Source organism: Carassius gibelio, chromosome A3, assembly GCF_023724105.1.
Source record: "Carassius gibelio isolate Cgi1373 ecotype wild population from Czech Republic chromosome A3, carGib1.2-hapl.c, whole genome shotgun sequence".
NCBI classification, from domain to species: Eukaryota; Metazoa; Chordata; class Actinopteri; order Cypriniformes; family Cyprinidae; genus Carassius; species Carassius gibelio.
This window is the reverse complement of record NC_068373.1, coordinates 33824103-33843758: the sequence shown is the minus strand read 5'-3', so window position 1 is coordinate 33843758 and position 19656 is coordinate 33824103. Positions and strand designations below refer to the sequence as shown.

General features: G+C 38.2%; 2 protein-coding genes across 4 annotated transcripts in view; both read left to right on the top strand.

Moving 5' to 3' along the window:
• Positions 1 to 19656, top strand: part of LOC127956667 (cytochrome P450 2K1-like) — a 75947-nt gene that overhangs the window by 40203 nt on the left and 16088 nt on the right. Inside the window, exons 1-5 of one of the 3 annotated variants that reach the window (XM_052554812.1) lie at positions 17666 to 17941; positions 18031 to 18193; positions 18324 to 18473; positions 18557 to 18717; positions 18826 to 19005. The exons of 1 other annotated variant lie outside the window; for it this stretch is intronic. In XM_052554812.1, the coding sequence (XP_052410772.1) occupies positions 17735 to 17941; positions 18031 to 18193; positions 18324 to 18473; positions 18557 to 18717; positions 18826 to 19005 (861 nt within the window). In that variant the 5' untranslated portion in view covers positions 17666 to 17734. Of the gene's footprint in view, positions 1 to 17665; positions 17942 to 18030; positions 18194 to 18323; positions 18474 to 18556; positions 18718 to 18825; positions 19006 to 19656 lie in introns of those variants that run through there. One more of the 3 variants, XM_052554792.1, reaches the window with a different exon arrangement.
• LOC127956674 (cytochrome P450 2K1-like) lies at positions 7467 to 16544 on the top strand. Its single transcript, XM_052554827.1, has 9 exons — positions 7467 to 7681; positions 7759 to 7921; positions 9891 to 10040; positions 10110 to 10270; positions 13896 to 14075; positions 14180 to 14321; positions 14409 to 14593; positions 14667 to 14808; positions 15038 to 16544. The coding sequence occupies exons 1-9, from the start codon at positions 7478 to 7480 to the stop codon at positions 15223 to 15225; spliced, it is 1515 nt and encodes a 504-aa protein (XP_052410787.1). The 5' UTR covers positions 7467 to 7477; the 3' UTR covers positions 15226 to 16544.

Below are 19656 nucleotides of genomic sequence, written 5' to 3'. Positions count from 1 at the left end.
TGCATTTGCATTCTGCTATTGCATTCTAATGTTCTTTGACCATTCAAAAGAGGGTTTTGCAGTGATGATCCTTTCAGTTGACAGTTCTTAAAATGACCTTTTTTTTTGTTTTTGGATAAAGAATGCTTTTTCACTAAAGACCCTTTTGTTGATGTTAATTTCAGAGGAGTTTGGACGCATATATTACGGATGAGCAGAAGTAGGCTACAGACAGTGGGTCCAAATGCTGTTTAAGACCTTTTAATGAAAATTCACACTCACACTAACAATAGCAGACCAGGGCTTAATATACACAAACCAGGACCAAACAGGAAATGGAATACAGCTAAACCAGGGAGACACTAATATATATAATACAGCTTAACCAGGAGACACAACAAGGAGCGCCCTTCAAAGTCTCACAGTGGTGCAGGCAACCAGGCATGACAACAGAGATGTTACACACATATTTCGTGATTTCAATGATAATGACAGCACACCACGCACAAACATATTTTCAACACAAACAGAGTCTCAACTGTGAACGCAGGAAATCTTGGAAAATCTCGCGAGACTTCAGAATAAGCATTGTGGACGATATGCAGGAAGAAATTGCAATGATAGTGTTTGGAATGATTTTCACAGAAAATTCACAGAAAAAAAAGAAAGAAAAAGGTTAGCATGAAGTCGTGTAAATGGCAGGGACATGGTCTGTACAAGTTACAGAGTGAGCTATGGTCACAAGATCACACAGATATTGTTTAGTTAATTTTTATAATCAGCCCGATTTTCTTTTGGTGTGTACCCATCATAACTCAATCTGACCTAATGACATCATCACATGGCACAACTGAATGGTTCCCTCCTGTATTGGTAGCCAATGAGCTCGCTGCTCCGCATTCAAATATAGGTCTACACTGCAGAGTTTTTTTTGTAATCTTAACAGTAAAAAACTGTAAAAATGCTACAGTAAAAACCTGTTAATTGGTTATCACTAAGTTTCCATACTATATACGGTGAATAACTGTAATTACATTTAATGTAGTTTTACATTAAAATAATGTTAAAATTACAGTTTTTGTAAGTGAAAAAGAATAAGTCGTTGAAATTAGAGTGAAAAATTGTAAATTGACACTCCCAGAATTCCTTGCATGACACTTCATATTTATTTTTGTTATTATTATTTTTTGTTTTTTCTTATCAGTTGTTGGGGTTGTGGATGTGTTTGTGTGTGTGTTTGCTCACTGCGTCTGCCTGTTTGATTTGAGTTCCCCCCTGCCCTCCTTGTTTCTCTGTTTTTAACCTTAATTGCTCACCACCTGTTCTCAATGTTCTTCTAATTCTTTCCCTTTATAATTCCCTGTGTTGTCAGACTGTTGTTATTCGTACCAATAGCGCCGATCTACCAGCTGGTCTGTGTACTCACCTTGTCGTGTCTTGTCCTCAGGCTCCAGTGTCTTCAGCTGTTTTCTCTGCCTCCTGTTCTCACAAACCCAGAGCTCCTAGAAGCTTTCAGTTGTCATTCCTCCGGTCTCAGCTGTCATATGAACTATCCTGTGGAACGTTACTCATCTGCTTTGACTCATCTGCTTCGACTTCTCACCCCCTTACTACGAGCTAAACTGTGGAACGTTAATCCTCTGCTTTAATAAAGCACAATGTAAACCCGCAACTGAATCCAGCCTGTTTCTCCTGTCAAGTTGTGTGGGTTTTATATTTCATCTAAAGTTGTTAAATGAATGTTTATTGCATTATTTCAGTATTGTGTGTTACCATAATGGTGTTTAGTGTTTGTGTGAATGAAACTGTGCACCTTTTGCAGGCAGCCGTGGGGACCAGAACCAGTACGTGGTCTCCTCACTGGAACTCCCGTGGTTGTGCCGCCCAGTTGTAGTGTCGCTGCTGGGCCTGTTGAGCTTTGGCGAGGTGTTCCTCGATGATGGGCATGACTCGGTCGATCTGCTCTTGCATCTCCCGCTCGTGTTCCATGGTGGCCCGGTGTACTGCAGGTTGTTGTTCCCAGGCCTCTCGGGTGACGTCAAGTAGTCCGCGGGGCTGTTGACCGAAGAGGAGTTTAAACTGTGTGATGCCAGTGGAGGGTTGAGGGACCTTTCAGATACTGAAGAGCACGTAGGGTAACATCTTGTCCCAGTCCCGCTTATCTTCGGCAGCCACTCGGTGCAACATCTGCTTTAAAGTTTGGTTGAACCGCTCGACGAGCCAGTTGGTATGGGGGTGGTACACCATGGTGCGTAGCTGTTGGACCTTTAGGAGCTTGCATAGGTCCGCCATCATCCGGGACATGAACAGGAGTGCCCTGGTTAGTCAGTATCTGGGAGGGCATTCTGACCCGGCTACACAGAAGGAACAGCTCCTGGCTTCCATGCGGGTCTTATGGCGACACAGTAAATCAGGCCATTTCTCACCACAAAGTGAGGAGTTTGGTGGGGTGCTGGCTGGAGCTCTCTCCCTCTCACTTGGGCACAATAGTGTTTTAAGCGGTTGTCCTCATGTTGCTTCTTGGCAAAACCCCCAGCCCCAGTCACCTGCTGGTAAAGATCAAAGTAGAGATTAGAACTTCGAGGGTGCGACTCACCGTCCTTTGGGCTGTCCAAGGCCAGCAACATGGGACACCGACGACACTTCCTCATGGTCTTCTGGTTTGGGCGGTTTCTGGCGGGGATAGCAGGCTGGGTGACAGAGGCGAGCAGGAGGTCGAACCCCGGCAAGTCCCTACCGAGGAGGGCTGGTAATGGCAGATCCTTGTTTACTGGCCAGCCACCGCCGCACTGGAAATGTCACCGTGCACACTTTTTATTAACCGTATCAGAAGGTGTTAGTACCATAAGGTTCAGAAGCTAAAGATAAATATTTGAATCTTAATTATCTCTAAATTCTACATACTCTATTGGTCCCTTAAAGGTAAATTAGCGTATTTTAGCATATTTTGTTTTCTGAGAGCATATGGTTTAAAAAAAACACATAATATTCCACTTTATAATAATGCTATTATTAATCTTGAGCTTTTGTGTTCTTAAACCTGTTAGCATTTGTATGTAAAAATTAAAACATGTTCCTGTCAACCCTTGACACAGTAAGTAATTAAAGCAAATCATCCTCAGACAAGTGAAGGTTCACCACTTCTTTCAGTACTGCAGCAACAAAAATGTATTGAAGTCACTTATAAATATGTGAACCTCGCTGCATGGGATCACATGTGTCTTACACACGTGTCTTAAATGCAGCACAATCTTTTCTCTTCATTTACCTTTTATCTTTATTTATTTAGTTATTTATAAGTAGATGAGCCAGAGGTTAATCACATTAACTATCAAGTCAAGTCACCTTTATTTATATAGCGCTTTAAGCAAAATATATTGCGTCAAAGCAACTGAACAATATTCATTAGGAAAACAGTGTGTCAATGTAAAATGACAGTTAAAGGCAGTTCATCATTGAATTCAGTGATGTCATCTCTGTTCAGTTTAAATAGTGTCTGTGCATTTATTTGCAATCAAGTCAACGATATCGCTGTAGATGAAGGGACCCCAACTAAGCAACCCAGAGGCGACAGCGGCAAGGAACCGAAACCCCATCGGTGACAGAATGGAGAAACCAGGCTCAGTTGGGGGGCCAGTTCTCCTCTGACCAGTTGAAACCAGCAGTTCAATTCCAGGCTGGCAGCAAAGTCAGATTGTGCAGAATAATAATCTGTTTCCTGTGGTCTTGTCCTGGTGGTCCTCTGAGACAAGGTATTTACAGGGGATCTGTATCTGGGGCTCTAGTTGTATGGGTCTCCACTGTCTTTCAGGGATGTAGAGGTACTATGTGCCGTTCCACTATCTGGTCTGGATACGTACTGGATCCGAGTGACTGCAGTGACCCTCTGATCTGAATGCAGGCTGGATCTGGTGGCTACTGTGACCTCGGAATAAGAGAGAAACAGACTAATATTAGATGTCATTCTTCTAATGATGTAGCAAGCACATCGGGTGTTATGCGAAGTGTTCCCGGTTCCGGCTTACCTAATTAATTCAGCCTAAGAATCCTTCAACGAATTTGGATATTAAAAGCATATTAGCATGTTATGTGTAAGCCAGGTTAAAGAGATGGGTCTTTAATCTAGATTTAAACTGCAAGAGTGTGCCTCCCGAACAATGTTAGGTAGGTTATTCCAGAGTTTACGCGCCAAATAGGAAAAGGATCTGCTGCCCACAGTTGATATTGATATTCTAGGTATTATAAAATTACCAGAGTTTTGAGAACGTATCAGACGTGGAGGATTATAATGTAACAGGAGCTCATTCAAATACTGAGGTGGTAAACCATTCAGGGCTTTTTAAGTAATAAGCAATATTTTTAAATCTATATGATGTTTGATAGGGAGCCAGTGCAGTGTTGAAAGGACCGGGCTAATATGGTCATACTTCCTGATTCTAGTAAAAACTCTTGCTGCTGCATTTTGGACTAGCTGACTAGCTGTAGTTTGTTTACTAAGCGTGCAGAACAACCACCCAATAAAGCATTACAATAATCTAACCTTGAGGTCATAAATGCATGGATTAACATTTCTGCATTTGACACTGAGAGCATAGGCCGTAATTTAGATATATTTTTGAGATGGAAAAATGCAGTTTTACAAATGCTAGAAACATGACTTTCTATGGAAAGATTGCTATCAAATAGCACATCTAGGTTCCTAATAGGGCAGCCATCAAGTCTTAGACAGTGTTCTAGGTTATTACATGCAGAGTTTTTAGGTCCTATTATTAACACCTCTGTTTTTTTTCAGAATTTAGTAGTAAGAAATTACTAGCATCCAGTTTTTTTATATCGACTATGCATTCCATTAGTTTTTCAAATTGTTGTGTATCACCGGACTATGAAGAAATATAGATCTTAGTATCATCAGCATAACACTGTAAGCTAACACCTTGTTTCCTGATGATATCTACCAAGGTTACATATAAAGCGTGAAGAGTAGCGGCCCTAGGACTGAGCCTTGAGGTACACCATACTGCACTTTTGATCAATATGATACCTCTTCATTCACTGCTAAGAACTCATGGCGGTCATATAAGTACGTTTTAAACCATGCTAATGCACTACCATTAATGCCAACAAAGTGTTCAAGTCTATGCAAAATAATGTTGTGGTCAATTGTGTCAAACACAGCACTAAGATCCAACAGAACTAATAGAGACTATACATCCACGATCAGATGATAAGAGCAGGTCATTTGTAACTCTAAGGAGAGCAGTCTCAGTACTATGATACGGTCTAAATCCTGACTGGAAATCCTCACAGATACCATTTTTTTCTAAGAAGGAATATAATTGTGAGGATACTACCTTTTCTATTATCTTGGACAGAAAAGGGAGATTCGAGATTGGTCTATAATTAACTAGTTCTTTGGGATCAAGTTGTGTGTGTGTGTGTTTTTTTTTTATGAGAGGCTTAATAACAGCCAGTTTGAAGGTTTTGGGGAAATATCCCAATGACAATGAGGAATTGATTATTCCTGAAAGATGGAGCAGTTCCCTCTTTGTCTGGAAGAAGGCGTTGTTTATGGACCACAATCGGTAAGTGTATTTTATTATTTAAGTTGTTGCATTTAACAGTTTCTGTATCTTATTACACAAAGGGCAATACTGTTTAGCTTTGTTAAATAGATGTTAGGGCTGTACAAAAAATTCAAATGCGATTTCATGCGCATCTCTTCAGTAAAAACGCTCCTGTGATTATAAGTACATCTCCAGCACGTGTGTTCTAGCCCAATCGTATTTACAGGAGGGCCGCATGCTCTAAGCTGGTATCGAATCACTACACAGGGACCGCTGGCACAATCACAACTTGTTACCTATTTCTGAAGGAGGAACTCTATAGAACAAGAAGTGATCAGCCCATTTTTATGACAGTGAAAACAGCAGGTGAATTCACGAGTTCACCCTTACATCTAATCTGAAGGCAAATAGTAGGCATATTTTGGCGTGCTGTCCTGGGGGAGGGGTCCGGGCCCGGAGCATAGCCCGAACCCAAATAACTCCCCCTATCCCAATTTGGGATAAATAGATTAGAAGTGAGGAGTTGGGGTGGAGGAGGGTTGCCGAAAAACTGTCGTGGGACAGGAGGTAGGAAGACTGGATATATATACGCGTGCGTGCTATAAGATGATTAGCTAAACGAGATGCACCTGTACCAAATTGGATGATTATCTGATCGTGCTTCTCCCGAACTTTGTTAATAAAACCACATTTGTGTGAAAAATACTGTGTTTTTTTACACGTGAAACAGATATTATATTGTGCACTGTAAACACAATCAAAGCTTCAAAAAATCACGAAAAATGGGACCTTTAAAATTGTGTACATTTTGGCACTTTTGTATGAAAGAAACCCTATCTCCCACATCAATATATGGAATGCAAAAACTTAAAAGCTCAATTTCTTGAAACGGCTCCGAATGCAGATAGAACCTTATAATTCCAAGGTGATTTTTTATAAGGACAATTTTAATATAAAACACATTATCACTGAATGTGATATGTGAGATATAATCAGTCTAATGTCAAAAAGTCACACACCTAGTTTTAGCGATGAAAGCAAATGTTATCGAAGATCTTTAATGGGGGATCTCCCACATCAGTAGAACAGGTTTTGTTTTCTTTGTTCTTCTCTTTTCTGTTGATGCTAGGGTGAAACCATATTCCAGTCATACCTGAAGTATTTATATTGACCACACTTAAAACAGCTTGTAGAAGACTAAGACCCGAAGGGAAGGAGAGGCTGTGAGGAGTCATGAACTCATGAGGAGGAAGAGGTGAAATTGGGCCAGCTTTAGATCCTCTTTTCAGATTAGTGAATTTGATTGTTTTATTACAGAAAAGGAATCTTGAATTCAGTTTTGGTAAAATCCATCCATTTGGTTTTAATACTCATCCAAAAACACGGATGATTTGTGTGTGTGTCTGATTTAATTCCTATAAAGTTAATAATGCACACAAAATAAAAAATAGAGCTTATAACATTTTTTTTTATAATTTTGTTTTATTACATATTAAACATGGGTGTCTCTGTACACATCATAAGGTATAGATGAGAGATTACACAGGATTAAAGGTTAATAAAGGTCACAGATATCTGTGTTATAGTTCAGACATGCTCATTATGTGCTGATTATTGTCAATTGGAGAAAATATCACAATATTAAGTGCATATATAAAATGAAAAGCATGCAATATATTGGTGCAAAGATTGTGTTCAAACTAAAGTTTTGGTTTTATGGCCTGTTATATTATGTTATATGTTATACATTTCTGTCCTGTTTTAACATGCTGAAGAAGATTGCCAAATAATCACAGCATGACACATACCTGCTAATCACACCAACCTTTTCTTGTCATGGATTTAATTTTTTTTTTGTAGGTTTAGGACCCTCCCATACACAGCTGCTATAAATGTGCGAGTGCATCAGTTGAGGAGAGTGCCTCAGAGAGAAAATGGCTGTTGTCGACTCACTGCTGCAGTTTTCCAGCACAGGTACATTACTGGGAGCTTTACTGTTGCTTCTTGGTTTGTATTTGCTTTCCTCTGGATCCAAATCTCAGAAAGAAGGGAAAGAGCCACCAGGACCCAAGCCACTGCCACTGTTGGGGAACCTCTTGAACCTTGATCTCACGAGACCCTTTGACACCTTCTTTGAGGTGAGAACATGACACATTTAAACATGTGCCTAACCTTTTGAGATTTGTTTGTAAATGTCTTCCTCTGCATCCTCCAGCTCTCCAAAACCTACGGGAACATATTCCAAGTGTTTTTGGGTCCTAAAAAAATGGTTGTCTTAGTTGGATACAAAACAGTCAAAGAAGCTCTTGTGAATCATGCAGAAGAGTTTGGCGACAGAGATATTGCACCTAGTTTCCGGATAATGAATGATGAGAATGGTAGGATGTTTCTTTTTCCTGTTTCTTTTTTTTGTTTTGTTTCTTGTGTCTTCATTATTGCTTTGTTCCCCTCATGTTACCCTGCAAGTTTGTTGTTTATTTTTTCCCATTTACACTCATCTGTTCGTTAGTTTCCATAGTTATCCATTAGTTCAGCTCAATATATATATATATATATATATATATATATATATATATATATATATATATATATATATATGTATATATATATATATATACTGTGTTTCAGCACTTTTTTGTTGTTTCCCTGTTGATGGTGCTATAGACCCGTTTCAAAAGGAGTTTCCACCAACTAGTTAAACTAGTAACAAGTTAAAATTTGAACTCTGAGTTGACTTACTCTGAGATGGGACATTCAGAATTTTTGAATTCAGAACAGCTGAATTGTGCAAGTTCAGTAAACTCTGAGTAGGTTGACTCTGAGTTTCTCTGAGAGTCAACACCTTTTGATGCTTTATTTCTCCATATTTTCTTTTACATCATCAAGTTGGTCTGAGGTTTTGGATATGCTAAGGAATTGGGATACATCAGGAAGATTACTTACAAAGCAGTCTTTTGTGGTAGAGGTGATGGTTCTACCATAATTGTAACAAGAAGTATAATGTACAGTTTAAGCTGTATGAAGTTTGCACAACAGACACTGCTGTGGCAGGACAGAAATACAGAAAAGGCTCCTGTGGGAGTGGACACTGCTGCGGCATTGTGGGAATTAGTTAAGGCTCCTGCAGGAGTGGGATGCTGCTGGGATGGCAGGAGTAGGGATAGGTAATTATTGATGGATTAGGGGATGATAAAGGGGACTTGCTATGGTGGGTCAGGAGTTTGTGTGAACAGGGCTGGACTGGCGTTAAATGGGTTGGCAGATGAGGGATCGGTGAGCTTCTTTGATATGTAATCATTCTGACGGCACGTAAGTCTTGAAGGCCTCTGCCTTCTGAGAAAAATCTGTGTCCTGATGTTGCTTACTACGGGGGGTGGTTCCAAGGCGAGATTGTTCGGAGGGATGGGTAGGGATGTGGTGGAAGATGGAGAGAAGGAAGAGGTTTGTATATGCACAGTAAAGCAAATGTAATACTTTCAGACATTTCATTGTGGATGATAAACTCATTTGCTTCATGGTTAAAAAGTGAACATCAGACACAATTGAGTCGTAATGTTGTTTAACAAACTTTAGCTGTGAAAAACTTCACCTGAAAATGAATTAATTTGCAAGACATGGTCTTCGGAAGAAAGAAAGCTCAGATCTGGGGCATGGCCCAGGCTCATTGAAGGCCTGTGCGGGAAAATGGTGGTGACGAGCGAGGTGAGCTAGTGGCTTTGTACGGTCTTTTGGCCACAGTGCGTGGCTGGTCGAGAAGAGATGCAGGTGCGACAAAGCCTGGTGCTCGGCAGCAGTATCTGGTGGGGTAGGATTGATCATGGGGCTGGCAGATCTGAAAAAAAAAAATCCTAGGTATAGTTCTCTTCATTGGATGGGAAATTGGGTCTGTGATAAGATGACAAATGGAGCGAACTGAAAGCTGAAAGACTAGAAATAATGAAGGTAGGATTTTGATTATTTATAGGGGTTCTCTCTTTCAGTGATTGGATAGATAGATGTGATTACTGATGATGAATCGGCCGTCTTAATTATCTGCGCGTGCTCCTCCCGAAATTTGTTATTAAAACATCACTTAATTAAATGAAATAAACTTGGCACACATATGAGCTCGTTATAAGGAGTCATACACAAGTGAGTGGGAAACAGCCGATTAAACAATGAAAAAACAAAAATGCATTAAAGTTTTTGACTTGAAATGTAAAAAAAAATGTCTTCAGTGAGTATATGTAGGCAGAACATTTTCTTTTCTTTTACATTTTTGTTTGCCAGTAAGTTTGACTCACTGCATGAGCATTCTCTACTAGTGTTGTTGGGATTCTGAGATGTTTTTTTTTTTTTTTTGAACAGGGATCGTCTTTTCAAATGGAAAGAACTGGAAAGAGATGCGATGCTTTGCTATCAGCAACCTACGAGAGCTTGGGATGGGCAAGAGAGGAAGTGAAGATAAAATCATAGAGGAAATTCAGTATCTCGAAAGAGAGTTTGATAAGTTTGAAGGTACAAGCTGAGACACGTACACACATGCATTCATGTTTTTAGAGACAGTTTGTCATTTCCTCTTCACAGGGAAACCCTTCGACATGACACAGCCTGTGAACTATGCTATGTCAAACATCATCTCATCTATCGTGTATGGCAGCAGATTTGAATATACAGATCCTCGATTCACTGAAATGGTCGACAGTGCAAATGAGAATGTTTACTTTGCTGGATCGACTTCCATGATGGTATGTATGCTTTATATGCTGACATTGGTCTATATGACATTGGTTTGTCAACTACCAAGAGGCTTTAAAAAATCTATTAATAATGCATGTGGACCTGTTTTGTAGTGTTAGATGAAGTACACAAATCAAGTACTGTACTTGAGTAAAAATACAGATTGCCCTTAAAAATAAAACTCCACAAAAGTAAGTAAATAAGATTAGTGTAGACGTTTATGTACTGATCTACAAATTAAAAAAAAAAATCATTACCAAACCATGTCATACACCATTACAACTCTTGAAATTACAATATCAATTTAATCAAGTTCAATATCATGTTACTGATAATTCAAGTATGCAATAAATGGAAAATATACCCCATTGAGGTAAAACAAAATGTGTGTAAATATGTGGTCACAAACCGTATTAAAATGACATAACACTAGGCTACATGAACACTATGCAAGCAAAGTAGTTTTATAGAATTTGAAACCACAGCAGCAGAGAAGATGCATGCAATAATTTGTGCTTATTTAAGGTTTTAAGTCCATAGCAAACAATCAGTCACACTGATCCCATAAAAAGGGTTTAAAGGGATTTTCAACCCCCCCCCCAAAAAAGAAAAAAAAAATGTCATTAATCACTTACCCCCAAGTCATCCCAAACCTGTAAAAGCTTTGTTTGTCTTCTGCACACCATTTAGGATATTTTAAATGAAAACCGTGAGGCTTGTGACTTTCCAACTGACTGCCAAGTAAATTAAAAAACACCCTTCTTTCCTAGTTTTCGCATAACTTTCTCAAGCTGAATATTGACAAAACATTAAAATGGGGATGGTGTTGGTGTAGTGGATAGGGCACAAGCCTTTGGTGTGAGAGACCCAGGTTCGAATTCACTGTAAGACATTAATGACACCAATCCCTCAGCAAGACACTTAACCCCTAGTTGCTCCAGAGGTGTGCAACCTCTGATATATATATATATATATATATATATATATATATATATATATATATATATATATATATATATATATATATATATATATATATATATATATATATATATAGCAATTGTAAGTCACTTTGGATAAATCGTCAGCTAAATGAATAAATGTAATGGATATCTTCTGTTTTGTCAATATTCAGCTTGAGAAAGTTATGCGAACTTAGGGTAGAATTTGGGTAGAAGGGTAGAATTTGGCTTAGAAAATAAATAAAGCTGGGTGTCGTCAACATATCAATGAAAATTGATGCCATATTTCCTAAAAATGTTACCAAGGGGGTAGTAATTAAATAATAAATACAAGAGGGCACAAAACATAGCCTTGAGGAACACCAGCTATAACAGGTGAAACATATTATCTGAATTTAAGTTGAGCAAATTGTTTGCCCATAGAGATAAGATCTGAACCAACTAATAGGGACTCCAGTAATACCTACAGTATACAGAGTAGTCTAACTAAGAGAACTTAATGAGAAATTGTATCAAAGGCTGGTGTTAAATCGAGTAGAATAAGTATAGTTAAAAGTCTAGAATTGGCTGACATCAGCAGATCATTGACAACTTTTACAACAGCAGCCTCTGTACTATGCAAACGGCAGAAAACCAGATTGTAATTTTTCAAACAGACTATTATTTTTTTAAAAGATGGGAATGAACATAAGATTCAACAATTTTTTTATAAATTTTTTTGAGTGAAAGTGCAAATTGGAAATCGGGCAAAAATTAGCTAGATTATTGGTGTCAGCTCCTGGTTTATTAAGTCTTGGATTGATTACTGCAACCTTAAAAGATGAAGGAACCACACCAGAGTTGAGACATAAGTGTATATTATCAGCTAATATACCTGATAGAGAAAGTAAACAAGCTTTGACCAGGTGACTGAGGAGTGGATCTAACTGACAAGTGAAAGACTTAGATTGTTTAATAAAACCTGATATTTCATCAACAGTTGGAATTTCGATACTGTAAAATAGCGACAAAAGAGAATCTATAAATACGACAGATCAGATACCACATTATTTTGAGAAATGAATTGTTGTTGAATATTAACAATTTTAGTATTAAAGGTCATTAAATTATCACATGAATATACACTTACCTAAAATATTATTAGGAACACCTGTTCGATTTCTCATTAATGCAATTATCTAATCAACCAATCACATAACAGTTGCTTCAATGTATTTAGGGGTGTAATCCTGGTCAAGACAGTCTCCTGAACTCCAAACTGAATATCAGAATGGATAGAAAGGTGATTTAAGAAATTTTGAGTGTGGTATGGTTTTTGGTGCCAGACAGGCTGGTTACAAAGAATGGTGTGAAAAGGGAAAAACATCCAGTATGCGGCAGTCCTGAGGGCGAAATTGCCTTATTAATGCTATAGGTCAGAGGAGAATGTGCCGACTGATTCAAGTTGATAGAAGAGTAACTTTGACTGAAATAACCACTCGTTGCAACCGAGGTATGCAGCAAAGCATTTGTGAAGCCACAACACACACAACCTTGAGGCGGATGGGCTACAACAGCAGAAGACCCCACCGGGCACCACTCATCTCTACTACAAATAGAAAAAAAGAGGCTACAATTTGCACGAGCTCACCAAAATTGGACCGTTGAAGACTGGAAAAATGTTGCCTGGTCTGATGAGTCTCTGTTTCTGTTGAGACATTCAGATGGTAGAGTCAGAATTTGGTGTAAACAGAATGAGAACATGGATCCATCATGCCTTGTTACCACTGTGCAGGCTGGTGGTGGTGGTGTAATGGTGTGGGGGATGTTTTCTTGGCACACTTTAGGCCCCTTAGTGCCAATTGGGCATCGTTTAAATGCCACGGCCTTCCTGAGCATTGTTTCTGACCATGTCCATCCCTTTATGACCACCATATACCCATCCTCTGATGGCTAATTCCAGCAGGATAATGCACCATGATGTCACAAAGCTTGAATAATTTCAAATTGGTTTCTTGAACATGACATTGAGTTCACCGTACTAAAATGGCTCCCACAGTCACAAGATCTCAACCCAATAGAGCATCTTTGGGATGTGGTGGAATGGGAGCTTCATGCCCTGGATATGCATCCCACAAATCTCCATCAACTGCAATATACTATCCTATCAATATGGGCCAACATTTCTAAAGAACACTTTCAGCACCATGTTGAATCAATGCCACATAGAATTAAGGCAGTTCTGAAGGCGAAGGGGGGTCAAACACAGTATTAGTATGGTGTTCCTAATAATCCTTTAGGTGAGTGTAGATGGGAAGGAAGGGTTTAAGGAGGCTTTAAGATATTATTTACTGTATTAAACAAGGAACTTGTATTCCCTTAATTTAACCCAATTATATTATAGTAGTAATAAGATTTAGGTGTTAAGGGTGCAAGTGTATCGAGTACACTGTGCAATCCCTCGTTAAAATAAGAAACCAAGTCATCTAGAGAAAGCATTGCTCATGAAGAAATTGTCCAGTCCTTCAGAAAGAGCAGATAGACCAATGGTCTTGATATTGCTAAATGAAATGGAAGAACCCATGTTGGTTGTTTCAACCATTATGCTATGGAATGTAGTAAAGGAACAAAGTGCATCTCTATAGAACATCTGTCATTCAGTCTTTCTTGTGCCTCTGAATTGCATTTCTAGATTTATAATATATTTCCGTGGTTGGGTCCAATCCTAAAACAAAAAAGGATTATTGTAAAAAATATTGTGCAAAGTAGACAACATATGACTAAGTTGATCAATGGACTTCTGGAGACTCTGAATCCACATGACAGCAGAGGATTTGTCGAATCCTTTCTCATCCGCAAACAAAGCGATGAGGTATGTAATTATTGCTCCACAAAATTTTTGATGATCCCCTTTACTGTAATAATCAGATATTCATTTGGTAAATAAATATGCATTTTGTGGATTGCATTTGACAGCAATCAGGCAAGAAGGACTCATACTTTCACCAGGACAATCTTATGATGTCTGTGACAGATCTGTTTATTGCTGGTACTGACACCACAGGAACGACCCTGCGCTGGGGTTTGATGTTTATGGCCAAATACCCTCATATACAGGGTAAAAACAGTCATATGAAGATTATGACCTCAATGCTGAATTTAAGTCTGAGTCAAAAGCAACAAAAAAAAATTCATTTGTGTGCAGATCGAGTTCAGGAGGAGATTGACAGAGTGATTGGTGGACGTCAGCCAGTGGTGGAAGACAGAAAGAAATTGCCATATACAGATGCTGTGATTCATGAAACCCAGAGACTGGCAAACATAGTACCCTTGAATCTCCCTCATATGACCAGCTGTGATGTTACCTTCAATGGATACTTCATCAAGAAGGTCAGTAAGAAGAATAAATACATATAAAGCCAAGAGAAGATTAAAGTTTTGATCTTTTCTCTCAATTTTGTAGGGCACCACTGTAGTTCCTCTGCTGACGTCTGTTTTGAAGGATCCAACCGAATGGGAAAAACCAAACAGCTTTTACCCAGAACACTTCCTTGATGAGAAGGGCCAGTTTGTGAAGAGAGATGCTTTTATGCCCTTTTCTGCAGGTACAGTGAAACTTCAGCTCAAGGCCCAAACCATGTCCACATTAGGGAGGTCAAAGCAGTATTTGATAGTTATGGTATTTTTTTTATTTAAAGGAATTTAGTTAAAAGAAAAAAAAACAGTAAAAGAATTGAAGTTTATTGCATAACTTCTTGCAAATATATTTTTATTTCAAAATATGCACACATTCACTCTAATGCTGTCATACATTTTGAATAATTATATTTTCAGGCCGCAGGATATGTCTTGGAGAGAGTTTGGCCAGGATGGAGCTCTTCCTGTTCTTCACTTCCCTCCTTCAGAGCTACCGCTTCACAACTGCACCTGGAGTGTCTGGAGATGAGCTGGATCTCAAAGGAGTAGTCGGATTGACGTTGAATCCGTCTCCACACAAGCTGTGTGCGATCAGACGCTCCTGAATGAAGAAAATATCAGAAAAAAAAACCAGAAACCTTCTCACCTCCATTTAGAATGCATTGGGTGATTGTTGTTTTATGTCATCACATTACATTTATATTACATTTAGTCATTTAGCAGACGCTTTTATCCAAAGTGACTTGCAAATATGGACAGTGAAAGCAATCAAAATCTACAAAAAGAGCAATGATATACAAGTGCTATAACAAGTCTCAGTTACAGTAGCTTAACACAGTAAACATAGCAAGGAGTTTTTAAATATAATTAAAAAAAAGAAGACAGATACAATATAAAAAGAATAGAGCAAACTCGTGTTAGAGGTCTTTTTTGATTTTGTTAATTGTATAATAACTGAGAAGAAATGAAAACGGATAGAATACAAAAATATTAGAAAGTTACAGTGGTTAGTTTTTTTGGTCCAGTTGGATAAAAAACTGCCGAGGAGTTTATTGACCGAGATATAACTTCTATTTTCAAGATAATGAACAATGAGCATGGAGGATTTTTTTTTTTTTTTTGTTGTTGAAAGGAATGAAATTATTTACTCATGAAATTAATTCTTTATGAAGCCAAACACTCAGGAACTCTCACAATGCAAATGCCATACCACAAAACAAGGGCTTTGATCTCTTTGTGAAGCTAAACTCTCAGGAACTCTCGCAATGATTTTATCAGATATGAAGATCTAGACGAAAGAACATTTGCAATTTGGTCCCTTCACCCATCCTTCCCCCCTGGGTACATGGTCCGGGTCACTAAAAGTTGACAGAGAAATGCCAAGAACTCAAAACTTTTGTAGAATGGTGTTTTGCTGAGAATGGGGTGTGTTCCCCTATAGGGGTCTGTGAGAATGCTTATCTCCAGCCAGGTGTGACCCTGATGTGATCACGGCAACCTAAAGAACAACTGATTTGAAGATTTCTTTGTTGTTTGGTCTGAGTATTTAAGGGAAGTGTATTTGTGGAGTGTATTTCATAGTATAGTATGCTCCATAGTATATGTCTTGCTGAAGTCAGGTATACCATTATTTAATAAAAAAAAATTAATTGTGTTAAATACATTGTGCCCATAGAGCACACTATAGTTCTTTGTGCTACTGCCTGCGCACATTGGCTAATTTAGTTTATTCTCTAAAAAATCTGAGTGCTTTGCTATGCATTTTAGACCATGTGTCTTAAATTAGGATAACTGTTACATGTGTGACTATGTTAAATCAATGAATCAATAAATTATGAATAATTTGTGACCCTCTCTTTGAAAACCACATACATCAACACACATAATGTAAAGAACATTGTGAAAATAAACCTTGATATCTTTAGTATTGATTGAGTAAGACCATGTCAAAGTTTGTGTGTGTGTGTTGTATCATGATTAATAACTCTTTTAACATCAAGTACTTTATGTACTGCACTTTATTTTCTATATGTACTGCACTATATGTCCTTTCCTAAAAATCGAAAAAACCGAAACATCCGATGCAAGTGCAATTGCTTCCAAATGGACATGAAATTTTTATTAGGCTAATTCATTAAGAGTTATATTAGCCTACAATAAAAAGTAATATGTCTTATATGCCAATTAAAAAAAAAAAAAAAATATATATATATATATATATATATATATATATATATATATATATATATATATATATATATATATATATATTTTAAACACCTTTCTTTTATTTATTTTTCTCATCGTTGGAGACTTTCACAGCATTGTGCTTCATATCAGATAATTCTTCTCCCTGAAGCATCATGATCAGCATTCAAAGACCAAATAATTTCAACACGATTCAAGCATAAAATATCATCTCTAGATACTCCAGGTGGAGTTGTGAAGCAGTAACTTCCTTTCAATTTCATAAAATAAGCTGATTATCTTGGCTGAATGTTGAATGTTTTTGCCCGAAAAAAAATCCTCTCAGAAATCGGAACCCAGCTAAAGTCACATTTCGTTATCGGAAGGTAACTCTCATTGTGTTTTCTCGAAAACGAAGCCCAAGAAATCAAGTCGGGGGAGTAGCCCAGATTTTTCAGCCAATCAGAAACAGGATTGGCTGTCATGTCTATTTAGAAAGTGCATGTGTTTAATGCAAACCAGTTTAACCTGCTTGTATAGTATGCCTAGCCCAATAAATCATTCCTCTTTTGTAAATCATTGTGGCTAAAAATGATAAAATGGATAAATTAAAAAATCGAATCAATCTCATTGTATATACAGTATCATACAAAACAAACAGCTTGTTTGGTTATATTACCTCTATGTGATGAAATAGGTGTTTAATATTATGTACATTTTTTTTTTACTTGCATACTTTTATGGCTTTAGTTGAATTGATCATTCAGTGAAGATGTATCAAGCTGCTGATGCAACTATAACAGCTCTATATTCTCATGGTTACTTTGTTTTGAATGAGGAATTCTCCCTGGGTTTACTCGAGGCTCCTCCCATTTGTACTTATTATAAGGGTTTGAAGACAACAGAGTGTCTTTGCAGAACTGAAAAATGGCTGTTGTTGAGTCTCTGCTGTATATTCCAGGTGTCGCAGGTACATTACTGGGAGCTTTGCTGGTGTTATTGCTCTTATCTCACCTTTCCTCAGACTACAAATCTCAGAAAGAAGGGAAAGAGCCACCGGGACCCAAACACTTGCCACTATTGGGAAACTTGCTGACGCTTGACCTAACGAGACCTTTTGACAGCTTTTGTGAGGTGAGAACTTGACATAAACACATTCAAACAGTAATACTAGCCTCTCATTTTGAGATTTGTTTGTTAATGTCTTTCTCTGTGTCCTCCAGCTCTCCAAGACCCACGGGAACATATTCCAAGTGTTTTTGGGTCCTAAAAAAGTTGTGGTATTAGTTGGATACAAAACCGTCAAAGAGGCTCTTGTCAACTATGCAGATGAGTTTGGGGAGCGAGATATTACACCTGGTTTCAGGATACTTAATGATGGTCACGGTAATAATAACTAAATGTTTTGCATGCATTTAAATCAGTTCATAATTTACCACCTTATTGTGTTCAGTCCTTATATGGTTTATTATCCTAGGACAATAGGCTCATGGTCTGATGGTTTTGTGTTGATCAGGGATCCTCTTTTCCAATGGAGAGAACTGGAAAGAAATGCGACGCTTCGCTCTCAGCAACCTTCGGGACTTTGGGATGGGCAAGAGAGGAAGTGAAGAGAAAATTATAGAGGAAATTCAATATCTGAAAGGAGAATTTGATAAGTTGGAAGGTACAAGCTGAGACACACACATGTAATTATGTTCTTAGTTCATAAGATCCATTGAGAGAAGTTTTGTTGTTTCCTCTTCACAGGGAAACCCTTTGACACGACACAGCCTGTGAACTACGCTGTGTCAAACATCATCTCGTCTATCGTGTACGGCAGCAGATTTGAATACACTGACCCTCGATTCACTGAAACAGTCGACAGAGCAAATGAAAATGTTCGGGTTAGTGGATCGGCATCTATGATGGTATGGAAGTAGGATTTATATGTTAACCAGAAATTATTTGGTGACTGAAATTATTTTATAAATCATTAATACATATTTCTTTCCTCTCTCTGAATATGTACTCATAAGCTATATAATATATTTCCATGGTTGGGTCCATTCCTAAACAGCAAAAGGATTATTATGAGGAATTTGAAGAAAAATAGAGCAGAAATTGTGAAATTAATCACTGGACTGCAGGAGACTCTAAATCCACATGACCAAAGAGGGTTTGTCGACTCTTTTCTCATCCACAAACAGAGTGATGAGGTATGGAAATCACAATGTAGCATAGAAATACAGGAAAAGCAAAAAGTAACCAGTAGCTTTGATTAGTAAACCAATATAGGCGTGCGGTTCAAATGTTTTTGCTAGTTTCAGCCTGTAACACTATAAAAACTTCATCATCACAGGAATAAGGAGGCGGCAACCGGTGGACATTTAAATCAAAACTTTAATAACGAAATAAGCACAAAACAGTGTGACAGCGCCTCGTGGATGTCTGCCGTGCACTAACTAAAACCAAACACAAAATAAAATCCAGGCCTGGTCCTCTTTCCTCCTTCACTGACGTCACTCCTCTTTTGTATCCTTCCGATCTCCTCCGTGGGACTCGAGACCGTGCTGTGTGTTCAGGTGCATTGTTGATGCGTTATATAAGCGTTGAATAAGACAGCACCATAGACCAACTCAAGCCTGCCCCAAAATCTCGCACAATGTTTTTTCTTTGTTGTTTAGAGCGCATGTTAGTTTAGGCGGGTCCACAATGCACAACTGGCTCTTATAGGGAATGGGAGATAATACTTTAATTGGTTTATTGCATGTTACACCCAAAAAAACACCCACTACTCATCAAGAGAATAGAGAGAACCCGTTTAGAACATGCAACCAGGCGCGCCAACCCTTTTCCCATCATTAAAC

Excerpts from the sequence above, each read along its gene's own strand:
- LOC127956674 (XM_052554827.1), top strand. The coding sequence starts at position 7,478 with ATGGCTGTTGTCGACTCACTGCTGCAGTTTTCCAGCACAGGTACATTA. Across the intron at positions 14,076-14,179 it reads TCCGCAAACAAAGCGATGAG|CAATCAGGCAAGAAGGACTC; the intron begins GTATGTAATTAT and ends TGCATTTGACAG. Across the intron at positions 14,322-14,408 it reads CAAATACCCTCATATACAGG|ATCGAGTTCAGGAGGAGATT; the intron begins GTAAAAACAGTC and ends ATTTGTGTGCAG.